The 14286-nt window shown below is 37.4% G+C and overlaps 1 protein-coding gene and 1 long non-coding RNA gene across 18 annotated transcripts in view; one reads left to right on the forward strand and one right to left on the reverse strand.

Annotated features, from left to right (window-relative positions):
- gramd1ba (GRAM domain containing 1Ba) overlaps nucleotides 1–14286 on the forward strand; it is a 647360-nt gene that overhangs the window by 549413 nt on the left and 83661 nt on the right. For 11 of the 17 annotated variants that reach the window (XM_087976426.1, XM_087976427.1, XM_087976430.1 and 8 more), the window contains 2 exons: nucleotides 3808–3828; nucleotides 12336–12359. In XM_087976426.1, coding sequence (XP_087832552.1) covers nucleotides 3808–3828; nucleotides 12336–12359 — 45 coding nt within the window. The remainder of the gene's footprint in view (nucleotides 1–3807; nucleotides 3829–12335; nucleotides 12360–14286) is intronic. The other 6 variants (XM_087976416.1, XM_087976421.1, XM_087976423.1 and 3 more) reach the window with 1 other exon arrangement.
- The window catches only part of LOC148142270 (uncharacterized), a 364445-nt gene that overhangs the window by 338795 nt on the left and 11364 nt on the right, over nucleotides 1–14286 (reverse strand). The gene's annotated exons all lie outside the window — the stretch shown is intronic.

Below are 14286 nucleotides of genomic sequence, written 5' to 3' on the forward strand. Positions count from 1 at the left end.
TGACCTCTAAACATTAGAGAGGATGGGAGAAGATAAGTTGGAGGGGGCAAATGTGAAATATCAGATTTGAAACTTAGGAAGAGGAAAACCTGAAGGTGCAGAGAGATCACCTGTGAGGCACTCCATTGTGCATTGAAATCAGCTCCTATTCCTTTTAATGATTTTTTTTGTGTTTCTTCATTGCATATTCCCACAATTTAGTTTGCCCATTGTTTAGCATAACAGTTTGATTATTTATACAAAACATTCATTACTTAATTAATTTTGTTTTGGATTTGAAACCTCCTAGTAATAATCACTAATCAATTCTAAATGCATTGATGGTTATGATGCTGCAGTTATTTATCTTTACTATTAAGTTTAACATACAAAAGTATGAAGCAATTTTGATCTTTTAGATTTCAAAATGCCCTATATAAAGATGGCATCAGGCCTTGATTGCCTCTCTTCGAAAAGCTCAGATTTTTAAAAAATAAATGTTTGAAAAGAGTAGTGAGGTCTATCAAGAACATACTATTCACTCTAGTAAACACAACAGCAAATTGCATTTTTCTACTTTCAACTCTTATTTTTTATTTGTTCATTTTCACCAGCTCCATCCTTGATTGATGTTATCACACCATTCCTAACATTCTATTCATAGGGTCAAAACATTTGATATAATTTGATTGTTTACCTTTCCAACAAATATATTAAATAGATTCTGAATTTATTAAGGATAAGCCATTTGGTCCATTTGTCTCAGTCTTTCAATGAAACTAGATATTTTACCCATGCTAAAATTTCACATTCTTTTGAATAGTTTGCTTTTTAACTTTATGAATTCTATTCAGAAACTCATTAATTTTTCCCAGTGTCAGTTTTGGTCCCTCTTTACTGTTGATTCACGGATGTGGTGAAGTGAGTACATGTTCAAGGTGTTCGATGGGATGCTAGTCAAACATGCTGTTTTGTCTTGGATGAGGTTAAGCTTCTTGAGTACTGTTAGCACTGCACTCATCAAGGCAAGTGGAGCATGTTCCATTGCACTTGTACTATGTAGGTAAACACACAGGTTTTGAAGATTCAGGAAATGAGTTACTTGCTTCAGAATTCCCAGCCCATGTCCTGCCTTTGTAGTTATATGGCTGGTCTAGTTCAGCTTCTGGTCCATGGTAACTCTGAGAATGTTGATGTGGGGGATTTAGCAATGGTAGTGCAATTGAATATCACTGAGTGATAGGTGGATACTTCCTTGTTGGAAGTTATCATTACCTAGCACTTGCATGATGTGAATATCATTTGGCACTTACCAGCCCAAGCCTGAATGTTAACCATGCTTTTGCTGCATTTGGACTGCTTTATTATCTGAGGAGTTGTGATTGGTGCTGAACATTTCTAATTATTAGCAAACCTCCCCATTTCTGACCTTATGATAGAGGAAAGTAGTTAATGATGCAGCTAAAGATTGTTAGGCCAAGAACACTACACTGAGGAACTCCTGCAGAGATATCCCATACATTAGATGAAATATTTTCCCACGTCCTTTGTTTCCTGCTAAAATATCATTCAAGACTTCACCTTTTCCATTCTGCCGTGCTATTATAAAATTTTAAAGGTACTCTATCAATTTCCTCTTTCAAGTTCAAACACTTTTCTAATTCTTGCCTCTTAAATAATTTCTAATAATCTCAGCAATACACCATTGTAAGGTGAAAAGGCTGCACTGTACCTCTCTTTCATGTGTAGTTCAGTCGTGGTACAGCACTTTTTAAAAATATCAAAACTTTGGAGATATTCATATAATACAGCAGAACTGTTTAATGGAAATGCATTGTGATACAGAACCTTCAGATTAGTCTTGGTATCTTTGTAATATCTTGACTGTTGGGGTATTCATAGTTTTTTTTTTAATTCTCTCTGCCCCTTCCTGCCATTCTTTAGTTCTCATTTCCTGTAATACTAATCTTCTATCTTATTTGTGCCTACTCTATATAATTTGATGCCAACTGCATAGCCTCCATTTTTGCCAGTACTGGTATCAGTGGCCCACAAAATATAACGCACCTCTCCCACACCAGTCTTTGAACCATGTGATTGTGTCCGTAATTTTATGAACCTTACACCAATTTGCAAATGATACAGGTAATAATCCAGCTGTAACCTCTGAGATTTTGTTCTGTAATTTAGTGCCTAGCTTCTCATAACCTGTGTGCCAAACCTTTCCCTAGTTCTACCTACGTCATTGGTACTTAGGTGCGCCATGACCACTGGATCCTTTCTTTTCTACTGCAGGTTCCTTTATAACCCTATAATGATGGCCTGACCTCCAGTCCTGGAAGCTTTATCAAATTGCTACATACTTTTTTAGGTGTACATACGCTTAAGGACATAGAAAGATTTTCTATTTCAAAAATATTTAAGTCAGAACAGCTGCTGCCCAATTGCAGTGGTTCATTGAAGCATATGCGTTTGTGATTATATCAATGACATTTACTGTAACCTAACCTGTCTGGTTTTTAAAGTACATGCATTCTATTTTGGTTTGATGAGATGGACTTTGGACTGATATTTTTTAAAACATCTATAAACATGTAGATTCAATGTAAGTCAAAAAAAATTGAAATATTTTGTTCATTTTATGTGAAAAGATTGATTTCTACAGGTATTTTAAGTTGGATATCCCTCTGTTGTTTTTCTGCCGATACAAAACATATTATTTTTCCTTCTGCTTCTCTTTGTGTTATGGGCCACTTTTTGTCCCAGTAAAAAGGTTATATTAAAGTCTCAGTTCTTTTCACTTCAGTAGCTGAAGTGGAAAAAGTGAAATCTGTATCATATGATTAAACCTTTCTATGTTATAAATGCTAAAACCCTTAGTTTTGAAATGCACTAGTGTGTTTTTTTTTCACTTTGAAACCCATGATCACAGCAGAAGTGTCACTGACAAGACCATTTATCTCTTTCGGTCTTTTGGAAGCAGATTTTATTAGCAAAAACTTAGTCAGCAAACATCTGCTTTCTTTAAAAAAATAATATCCCATGGTAATATGTAAGTTATATGAGCAATTCTGCTGGGTTAAAACATTAGGCAAAAGTGAGGACTGCAGATGCTGGAAATCAGAGTCTCGATGAGAGTGGTGCTGGAAAAGCACAGCAGGTCGGGCAGCATCTGAAGAGCAGGAAAATCAACGTTTCGAGCAAAAGCCCTTCTTGATGAAGGGCTTTTGCTCGAAACGTCGATTTTCCTGCTCCTCGGCTGCTGCCTGACCTGCTGTGCTTTTCCAGTACCACTCTCATCTAGACTCTGGGGTAAAACATGGTTGGAATTTAACCATTCGCAACCAAAATGATTTTGAAAATGACAGATTTGCTGGACTTTGTTAAAAGTTGTAAATTGGAGTACAAGTTGGTTTGTACCATACAGTATAACAGATTTGTACTTAGCAGAACTCACCCTGGTGCTTGAAATAATATTTTCTCTGTTTCTGAAATAGTTTGAAGGTTAATGGACCTCTTTTGCTTTGACAGTAAGGAAGGAAATTTAAACTAATTTGCCAATTATCTTAGGATTGGGTAGAATGTTATTGTACATCCAATCCAATATTGGTTCTCACTGTTTTAAATGGAGAGTAAAATTTGGTGGAATATAAAACCAGTGTCACATACAATCCTGTCAGCTTTCCAATAGCTGGGTTAGTTTGGAATTGCTTTGTTAGAGTGTACCAAATAGGACATGGTAATGTGTACATTTTTCCCACCTTTTCCTTGAATGTTTTGTTTTCCACTACTGATATTTACAATTTTTTTTGCTTTGTTCTTTTACAGAAAAGCCAGAGCTGGTACAACGTAAGTCTACCTGTTTAATATCTATGTTTTCTTTGTGTTAATTGTCCATCAGAGCACAAATAATCTCATTTTAATGCTGTAAGTGATTTTAGTCAACTATTTTTTACTTAATTGCACGTGCTCTCAAATACTTCAATATGAATTGAACATGCTGCATGAGTGAATAATTTAGATTTAATAAATTATGATGAAACGTCATTGAAAGACCAATGACAAACTTAAGTTTCTATTTCCAGTTGTGTTTGATACAAGACCTTTTGAATAAATTTGATAAAAGAAATCTTAAGCACGTGATAAGTTTGCAGAGTGTCAAGGTGCAGGTTCCTGTTGATGTCTGTATTCTGTAATACTTCTTTGTTATGTCAAGGCAAACTACATATTCAAAAAAAAGCTTCAGAGATTGACATTTTCCATTTCCCTTTTAGTAATAAGTACTTGAGTAAAACCTTAAAAGAGTATTATACTGATTATTATTGGACTTTAATTTACCATTGCAGGGACGGAAAAAGCACAAAATGTTAGTAACCATAAATACCTCAACTGAATTATCGATGCAAAGGGTGACCTTCATTTTGATCAATATATCTCTATTTCCTTCACTGACTCAGTTTTCAAGTTGGGCTGCAGATGCACTGAAGCAGGGCATCTCATGAGCATTAATACACACGTTATTCGAGTCTCACTTGGGCTTCAGTTGAAGAGAATTACTTAATTTTTTTCACAACACAGATCAACTCATGTGAGCAGAAGATTTGGCTTTTGTTTAAGGACCTGCTTTATCACTGATTACTTTTTGTCTTCTCTGGAACAGTCGTGTTTTAGATATCCCCATCGTCCAGCTTCTGAGGTAGCTGTTAGTTATTAATCTTTACCACTATCCAGCAGTAAATGCTGAATCCTTTCAGTTAAGAACTTTTTTTTTCCTCCAATGATTTCACGGAATGCATTTTATTCCTGGGTATTAGTGGTGCATGCTGAAATCATGCACTTATATTAACTTTGCCTTCTTGCATGCAGCAAGTAAATAGAATGCTTAAAAAGTTTTTTTGTCTTGAGCAGTGCATTATTGATTATATTAAGCTACAGTTATGCTTCATTACATATCAAATTACAATATTATAGAGTATAATTTTAGCACAAGATGGCTGAGAATAATTGCATTGCTCATCCTGTGCATGTTATATTAGTATTGCTAATGACAGAATGCACTCAGTATTTGCTTTCTGATATTGAAATAGTACTAGATGAGGGTATATTTAATGTGAGAAAAAGAGCAGTTCTGTAGAGGATATTCAGATTGCATGACTAGCCTTGTAACAAAAGGTAACTCAAAAAGCATGATAGTTGGGGAAAATATTCTGTATTTCAACACTCATTGCATGTAATGGAACTTGATATCCAAGTATTTGAATTTGTCATAAAAACTGACAAGCAGTTTCTGAGGACAATGCATTGCCTGCCCTAACAATGGTTATAGATATTCTGTGTGAGATTTACATGAAAATTGTGTGTAACGATGTAGAGTTCTTGTTGCCTTCTCAGAACAAATGGTAGGACATGTTTTGAAGCCATCTAGTGTCTGATCATTGCAAACAGCACCAATAAAATGGAGGATTGCTTTTTAAAATTGATTGCTGTAATTTTACGTCAAGCTTTCATATCTACTAATGTTTTTCCTGTGTTGTTTGTAGCTAGGGTTACAGTTGGGCAGAGTTCATGATTAAAGCTAATCAGGTGTTAGCAAAATTATTGTAATTCCTAAGGACTGATTAGTATTTGAGATATAAAGTGTGTTTAGAGGACTGTTGTCATCCGATGTGTCTTGTATTTTGGAAAAAAATCTTTTTTGCATCTGTCTCAGGAGCTCCCAATTCCTCCATTCTCGTGGATCCAAACCAGATTAACGTTTATTTATTCAAACGTTTATTTCAGAGTCTGACAGCCTAGAATTATAGAATCCCTACAGTGCAGAAAGAGGTCACTCTGGCCCATCCACTTCACCCCATCCCTGTAATCCCACATTTACCATGGATGATCCACATAGCCTGCACATCCCTGGACACTATGGATGATTTATCATTGTTAGTCCACCTAAACTGCACATTTTTGGACTGTGGGAGGAAACTGGAGCACATGGAGGAAACCCATGCAGACACGAGGAGAACGTGCAACTCCATACAGTCACCCAAGTTTGGAATTAAACCTGGGACCCTGGTGCTGTGAGGCAGCAATGCTAACCACTGAGCCATCATGCCATCCTTTTTCAATTGTTCACAAAGTCCACCATATAGTTGCATTAATCTCTTCAAAACTGTACGATACTGTCACAACATGATGAGAGCAGCATGGCTTCTTCTGATTTTTCTTCTTTCCCAAAAGAAGGTTTGCCAAAAACATTTTGTAACATGCTTGTCCCTTTTAATATTGGTGCACCACGTTCAGAAGGGCCAGGATCAAAAGGAATCAGATTTAAAATAATCAGCAAAACAAATCTGCGGTGATATGGGATTTGAGAAGTGAATTAGTTTTTTTCTGTGTTATTATAGCCTGAGGATTGGTGGAAACCTATTTAAGAGTAACTTTCAAGAGGGAAATGGATAAATACTTCAAGGGAAATGGTTAAATATTTCAAGGAAAATATTTGCAGGGCTATGGAAAAACAGCAAGGGAGCATGATTGATAGCAATTCTTTTGCAAGCAAAGTGGTCCAAATGGTTTCCTCCTTTGCTGTATTGTTCCATGACTTCAATAACATGGAGACAAGCAACCCGTCTTAGACTGTCACATTTGATGCTGATTTTGTTTCATCCAGTGGCCTGATTCTATATATCATCAGATGCATTAGATGGTTATATAACAATACAAAAACATATGAAATCTCTTTCTTCCCTTTGTCAAGTCCATTTTAATCATCAGTCTTTGGACAAAGCAAATGTAAGAGGAAAATGGAAAGGATTCAGTGCATCTCTCCTCCAGGAGAATTAATAACTTAAAGAATTACGTGTGTTCCAGGAGATTCTGAATTGCATGCTTTTTTAAACAAAATTATTGTGCATTTGCACGTGGACCCCTGTTACAGTGATTAAGACAGCATTTCTTTATGTAAAAATAATTAACAGTAAAATTGTTTAACCTACTTTGAGGCTATGAAGAAGTTGCTGTGATGGCAGATTGCAAAATAGATGTTGTTCTGCTAAGAATATAGGGAGCAGAATATAGCCCATGCTGTTATATGGATTAATGTGCAAGGCCATTTGAAAATTTTTCATCTCTAATTATCATGGCACTGAAGATGTGCATTTCCAGTAATGGTTGAATCTGCAGCAACTTTGAACATTTAAGTCTAATCCTAATTAATTTGCACTGTCAGTCCCTCCAGCTCACCTTCTAAATTTAAACAACAGAGGGTTGCAAAACAGTATCATTCTAAGGCCTGAAAAATGGCCAAAGTGGTTGTTATTCTATTTTTCATGAAAGATGATGTAACACAGCATTTGGAAATGCACACATGCAAGTGGTAATTTCAATTTATATTAACTCATACTTTATGAACTTGTTCATTTATATTTGAGTTAGGGTTTTTCAAATATAGTTTTCTTCACTTGTATAATATACTGAGGTAGAAATTGACCATAAGATTCTAGCATTAAGTAAATTAATTCTGAGGTCAAGTTTTCATTGACAGCAATGACATTGCAACCACATTTAGATGATATACAAGGGAGTTGCTTTTGATAATGAAAGGTTATTTTTAGATCCCTTATCTAACAAGTCATTGCTTCTGTTTTGGATTTGATGTTCAAGTCTCTACATGACAGAAGAATGCTTTCTTTTGTTTGTATTTCAAGTCTCAGTTTGATTCAGATTGTAAGAGGAGTAAATGTTGTTCTGTGATACTTTTAAATGCTGATTTAGTTTAAGTTAAACACTTGCTTCACTTTCTTTTAAGCGCATTCATTCAGAGTGATGCATTATCTATCTTGTCTCAAATTCCTACCATTAACTATTGGGAATGAAAGTGTGCCTGGTTACCCAGCACTGACCTTTCACTGGATTAATTTCTCCTCAAACAAGTGCAAAAGTAACATAGCAGTATTTCAAAAAAAGGACATAGTCTCATGCCAAAGGATTTATTTTCCAAAACGCTTGCTTTCATTGGTCAATGCATTAATTATAGGAGTTGCAATGTTATGTACAGGACGTCGGTTAAGTCTTTTTTTGAAATATTGCATTCAATTCTGGTCTCCCTGCTAAACTTTGAAAGGTTGCAGAAAAGATTTATAAGGATATTGCTGGGGCTGGAGGGTTTGAGCTACAGGGAGAGGCTGATTGGCTGAGCATTTTTCCCTGAATCATTGGAGGCTAAGTAGTGACCTTATGGAGGTTTATAAAATCATGAGGGGCATGGATAGGGTAAATCGTCAAGGTCTTTTCCCCACGCTAGGAGAATCCAAACTGAAGGACGTAGGATCAAGATAAGAGAGGAAAGCTTGAAGGGCTCTAAGGGGTAACTTTTTTCACACAGAGGGTAGTGCATGTATAGAGTAAGCTACCAGAGGAAGGAATGGAGGCCAGTACAGTTACAACATTTAAAAGGCATCTGTATGCATACATGATTAGGAAGAGCTTAGAGGGATATGGGCCAAAAACTGAAAAGTGGATCTAGATTAATTTAGGTTATCTGGTCAGCGTGGACAAGTTGAACCAAAGGGTCTGTTTCCATTATGTACATTTCAATGACTCTATAGTTACAGAATATATGAGGAAGTCTGATTTATACAAATCTCTTTTCTCCATCTCATCACATCTATTCCTGCAACTGATCCATGGAAATTACATGAAAAATGTAAATCCAACTGAAAATTCAGCTTATTGATGCTAACATATCTCACTGTTTTGATTTAGGATTTATCTGCTGTTGAGGTGTGGAATCTTGTTGAGGTTGTGGGGATTTCATAAGTCAGCTGGAGAACCAGAAAGAGACGCTTGTTGCCTCTACCAGGGAAGGCCCAATGAATCACATGCCAACCAGGCATTGGCAAAGCCATCGACAGTCCTTCACCTGGAATGAAGCTGCTGGGGTGGAAGTCCTGCTCAGCAAATGTTAGGAGCCAAGCGGAGGCTGGCAGCTCCTGTTGTCAACAGCACTGTGCAACAGGCTATGGTGCTGCCCGAAGAGCCTTCTGACTCCCAAGTGTGTATTGGATCCAAGAGTAAGCTAAGCAGTGTCGGCAGGACGGAGATTGTAGGCTGGCATTTTGTCGGTCTGGTGTTGTGGAAAGAGAGAGGCAGGGAGGCCTGAAGCAGGGGCAAGGGTTAGCTCCAACCAAAGTTGACTAGTGTGGATACCTCATAGCGACAGACCCATGTGCAGCTGGGTTAATCCCAGTGGCATTGAGCTGAGGCCCTAAAGTAATCCTTATTTGGCCATTTAAGAGACTCAATTGTCAAAGATGCAGGAGAGTCGATCACGGGTCTTCCTGTGGTAACTTATATGTGGTGAAATCAAGGAGTCCTTGAGGTTTGGGATTGCTATCACCCCAGCTAATCAAATGTTCTTTCTGGCTGAAAGCTTGCCACTTTTGGGGAGCAGAAGATTGTGCCCAAGGTGACAGTGCCAAGATTGTCATTGTTTTGGATTGATCCTGAAAAGTGCTCAGATTTTAAGCATGTGATTTAAAGTTTTATTTTTCTTTTGTCAGTTTGCAACTTTCTGACTGAAGTAAGATAATAGATAGAAGAAATAGGAAATCCTGGCATTAGGTTAAACAGGTGGAAATGGGTACTGCAGATGCTGGAGATTAAAGTCAAGATTAGAATTGTGCTGGAAAAGCACAGCAGGTCAGGCAGGATCCTAGGAGCAGGAAAATCGACGTTTCGGGCAAAAGCCTGATGATTCCTGATGAAAGGATTTTGCCTGAAATGTCGATTTTCCTACTCCTCTGATGCTGCCTGACCTGCTGTGCTTTTCCAGCACCACTCTAATCTTGACTTTAGGTTAAACACTTCACGTGGAAGCATGCTGGTTAAGCAGTAACATCTACCTCTAGGTGGCACTAAAGTATGAACTGACAAGATTCTGTGTTTGAATCTATTGAAATTGGAGGCAGCCATGCAGCTTCAAGCTTTTTCAGATATTGAGATAGATATAGATCATTGCTGACCAGTATGGCAATTCCATTTACCTACCTAAATTTCATGCTCTTGACACCTCTTGAAATGTCAACTAACCAAACATCTGCAGCCTGTTGTTATCCTTTGTATGCACAAATACTGACTGATCTATATCTAAATAGATTATTTTTCATTTTCATACTAAGCAGTCATTCCTGATTCTCCCACCAAAGGAAATACCCTGTAACTGAGCATAATAGTAGAAAGTGGTGGGTGACTTTATGCTAGTTGTAGTTCTATTGTGATTATTCCTATGCCACTCCATAACTTAATAGCAATTTAGTATCTGCCCAAGCATTCAAAACACCTACTGAATCAATCTGTAGTGATCCGGTCTATGTTTACCTTCATAGTTGACAATCATCAAATTCAAATTTTTTTCATTTGATTTTGTGTTTACGGGAGCAAAGCAGATTTAATCTGTGTTTTGTTTAGAATGAATTTTGAAGTCTCTGTCTAAACTCATATGTTAATTTAGTGTCATTTCTTTTCTATTTACAACTTCTTTTGAAATTCAGTAAAATTTACATGTTCAACTTGGCTTTCTTTTTTTTCCACTCCAATTCTTCCTTTTTTCCTTTGCCCCTTGTGATCAGAGTTGGAACAGTACCACTGTGGCAAATGAAATAACTGCACGAAAGCCATCAACAAGTCACCCTTTATTTACACGTGCCTAGTACATGACACACAAGCTCAGAGCTGGCTCCTAAAGTCAGCAGAACCCATGAGACTCTTTATATCAGCCAGGACTCTTTGATGGGACCAGGTTAACAGTCCCAATCAGGGAACCCATATTCAATGAGGCCCATCTGGCTGACCTCATTCCAATCACTACAGCAAGAGCTTGTTGCAGTCCTGAACTTATTCATCAGGTTAATGGTGTATTTATTGTCTTGCTATAATTATTATATTGTTGGACTAATTTAGTGACAGTGTTCTCTGAGAGTTCATCAACACACTTGGAAAGATGCTTTGCTAAATAAGGGCAGAATTTAATTTTCTTATTGCGTTACTTCTTGCTAATGTGAAACCGTTTTATTATCCACTGCAAGACCGTTTCTCTTCAATCCTTGCCTGTGTCACTGTTGCTGACAACATGGTATTAATTTGGGAATTCTTAGATTTGAATGAAAAGTTGAATTTCAATAGAAACTTGCCATCATCCCATAAGCTGTGTTCTGCCCTAGGCAGATCTGCAGTTAGTAAGTTTGCAGATGACACCAAAATTGGAGGTGTAATGGACAGCGAAGAGGGTTACCTCAGATTACAACAGGATCTGGAACAGATGGGCCAATGGGCTGAGAAGTGGCAGATGGAGTTTAATTCAGATAAATGTGAGGTGCTGCATTTTGGGAAAGCAAATCTTAGCAGGACTTAAACACTTAATGGTCAGGTCCTAGGGAGTGTTGCTGAACAAAGAGACCTTGGAGTACAGGTTCATAGCTCCTTGAAAGTGGAGTCGCAGGTAGATAGGATAGTGAAGAAGGCGTTTGGTATGCTTTCCTTTATTGGTCAGAGTATTGAGTACAGGAGTTGGGACGTCGTGTTGCGGCTGGACAGGACATTGGTTAGGCCACTGTTGGAATATTGCGTGCAATTCTGGTCTCCTTCCTATCGGAAAGATGTTGTGAAACTTGAAAGGGTTCAGTAAAGATTTACAAGGATGTTGCCAGGGTTGGAGGATTTGAGCTATAGGGAGAGGCTGAACAGGCTGGGGCTGTTTTCCCTGGAGCATCGGAGACTGAGGGTGACCTTATAGAGGTTTACAAAATTATGCGGGGCATGGATAGAATAAATAGGCAAAGTCTTTTCCCTGGGGTCGGGGAGTCCAGAACTAGAGGGCATAGGTTTAGGGTGAGAGGGAAAAGATATAAAAGAGACCTAAGGGGCAACTTTTTCACGCAGAGGGTGGTACGTGTATGTAATGAGCTGCCAGAGGATGTGGTGGAGGCTGGTACAATTGCATTTGGATGGGTATATGAATAGGAAGGGTTTGGAGGGATATGGGCCAGGTGCTGGCAGGTGGGACTAGATTGGATTGAGATATCTGGTCAGCATGAACCGAAGGGTCTGTTTCCATGCTGTACATCTCTATGACTATGACTCTAAGTGACATATAATAAGCTCTTCCCTCAAATCTGCATTTCTTTGAGTATGCTCTCTCTGATTGTTTGCTATCTCCATTTGCAATTTTTTTAGTGCAGTTTTGTTATTTTTTGCTCCTTTTAAAATCTATCTAGACTTTGTTCTTAGTTTGAGTTATGCTGTATTATTGTGAAACCATATCTATCTTATGTTTCCTTTCTTTTCTCTCCTATAACATGTTCCGTTAGCATGAAAGACAGCACATCATGAGAGTAAGCATCATCTCTTTTTCTATTCATGTTGCATTAAGGCTATGCATTCTTGCATAATGGGAAAAAAAACATTATTATAATGCTCATAAATATCATGGAGAGCTTCATATGATTGTTTTCCCTTCAAATTTATAAATGTGTTGCTTCTGTTGTTTTGGAAGTGACAGTGTCTGAATTGTTTGTGAGAAAATGCTTTAGTTCAGATGACATCACATATGCTGAGTTGAACTCAACTACTTTATAATGTGATGCGATGCTAGAGATTAAGTATTATTCCCTTCACATAATCAACACTAATTTATTCATATTCCATCATGTACTGCATTTGTAATACGATAAACGAAGCGCTGATGATAATTGAAAGCAAAGCTGGAATATCATTGATTGAAGACTGGGAAAGAATATTGCTCTTCTGCAGTATTCAACAATGCTGTCAACTAATTCAGAGAATTATATAACAAAAATATGTTCCAGTTCTAAAGCAAAGTAACAATGATTTTAAAGGCCGTTATTGTTTTACAGTTGTTATTTTCCATTGCATTATTAGGAAGCTAATTAATGCCTGACTTTGAAAGGGCCTTTATCAGATGGTAGTCATCATATCACAGTAATTGTCAGTCATAAGTTGGTCTATTTATAAAATTATACTCATTCAATTATACTCCATATACACACAATTTAGTTGATTTTGTAGTGTGTTGCATACTATATCATTAACAACTGAAACACAACATGAAACTTTTGTCATAACTTTATATATGCATATAAAATAGCTTTTGTGGATGATTGTGGCTTTTACTGTGGTGTTCCTTTATTCCTGTGGATAATTTTGTTTTAGTTGTATGATTTAGTGTTCACTGTTGCTGAATTGACAAGTTGCTTTACAATTGTTCATATGATTGTCATAGTGACATGAAAGCATTCTTCGCCCTCCTCACCCAGTTCACTGCCGACCTTTTCTCTGTCTTCAACACCTCACCACATGACTTCACTGTATCTCAGAACTCACTAACACTCCACTTTTGTTTCTTGGAGCCAATAATTGAATGCAGTGAAATAGCTGCCTATAACACACAACACTTTTCTTCTTTTGTCCTGTCAGCTATCATATACTTACTTCTGATGTTCTCACTTGTTGCTATTGGTCTTCTCCTCCCCACCATCTGAGTTCATACTGGCATGACAACCACAGCCTACCTTACTCCCTACCACTAACCATTGCTTCTAAGCTACTGAAAAGAATCTTCACCATCCTGCCTTGCAGATTAGTCTTTTCACAATCAACTTTGTGAGCCATGGTCAGGACCGTAGAGGCCACAGACAAGCTACTGAATGCTGAATCCAAAATGCTGACTATGTCAAATGGGAATGATTGGCATCAGTATGTTAAGGAGTATCACAAAAATTGCATGCTTAATCTAAACCACAAAGCATGAAGAATCTTTTTCACAGCTAGTTTAGTTCCCCATTGGAGTCTGGGATTCGCTGATGTTTAAACATTATGCTTCCAGCTTGACTGCCCTTACATTCTAATACTCACATGAAAACCTAAAAAAAGTTACTTAACTCTGTTTTAACTCTGTTGTTAATCTATCTGTGGCTAGCAAACCACATATTCCTGTGATGGCTGTAGAAATTTCTAATACTCAGGCTACTTTGAATTCATGATTTGAAGTTCGTATGAATTGGAGATGAATTGTTCGAATTACGAAGTGGTGAGTACCACTTCATGCCCAACAGCTGCAAGTAGCGGAGTCACCTGTTCATCAATACAGTCAGCTGCACTTGTCGGAAAGTAGTTATTTCTAAATCAAGCTACCAGATAGCGCAAATTTAAATGAAAGAGCAGCACTCTGCAAAGTGGAATTATTTTTCTGCTTTTCTCAGTAGTGTTTGGTCACTTCACATGTTAATAATAGGGACATTG

This window comes from Chiloscyllium plagiosum, unplaced genomic scaffold (genome assembly GCF_037043375.1).
Source record: "Chiloscyllium plagiosum isolate Xiang-an unplaced genomic scaffold, Cpla_swu_hap1 HiC_scaffold_29, whole genome shotgun sequence".
Classification (NCBI taxonomy): domain Eukaryota; kingdom Metazoa; phylum Chordata; class Chondrichthyes; order Orectolobiformes; family Hemiscylliidae; genus Chiloscyllium; species Chiloscyllium plagiosum.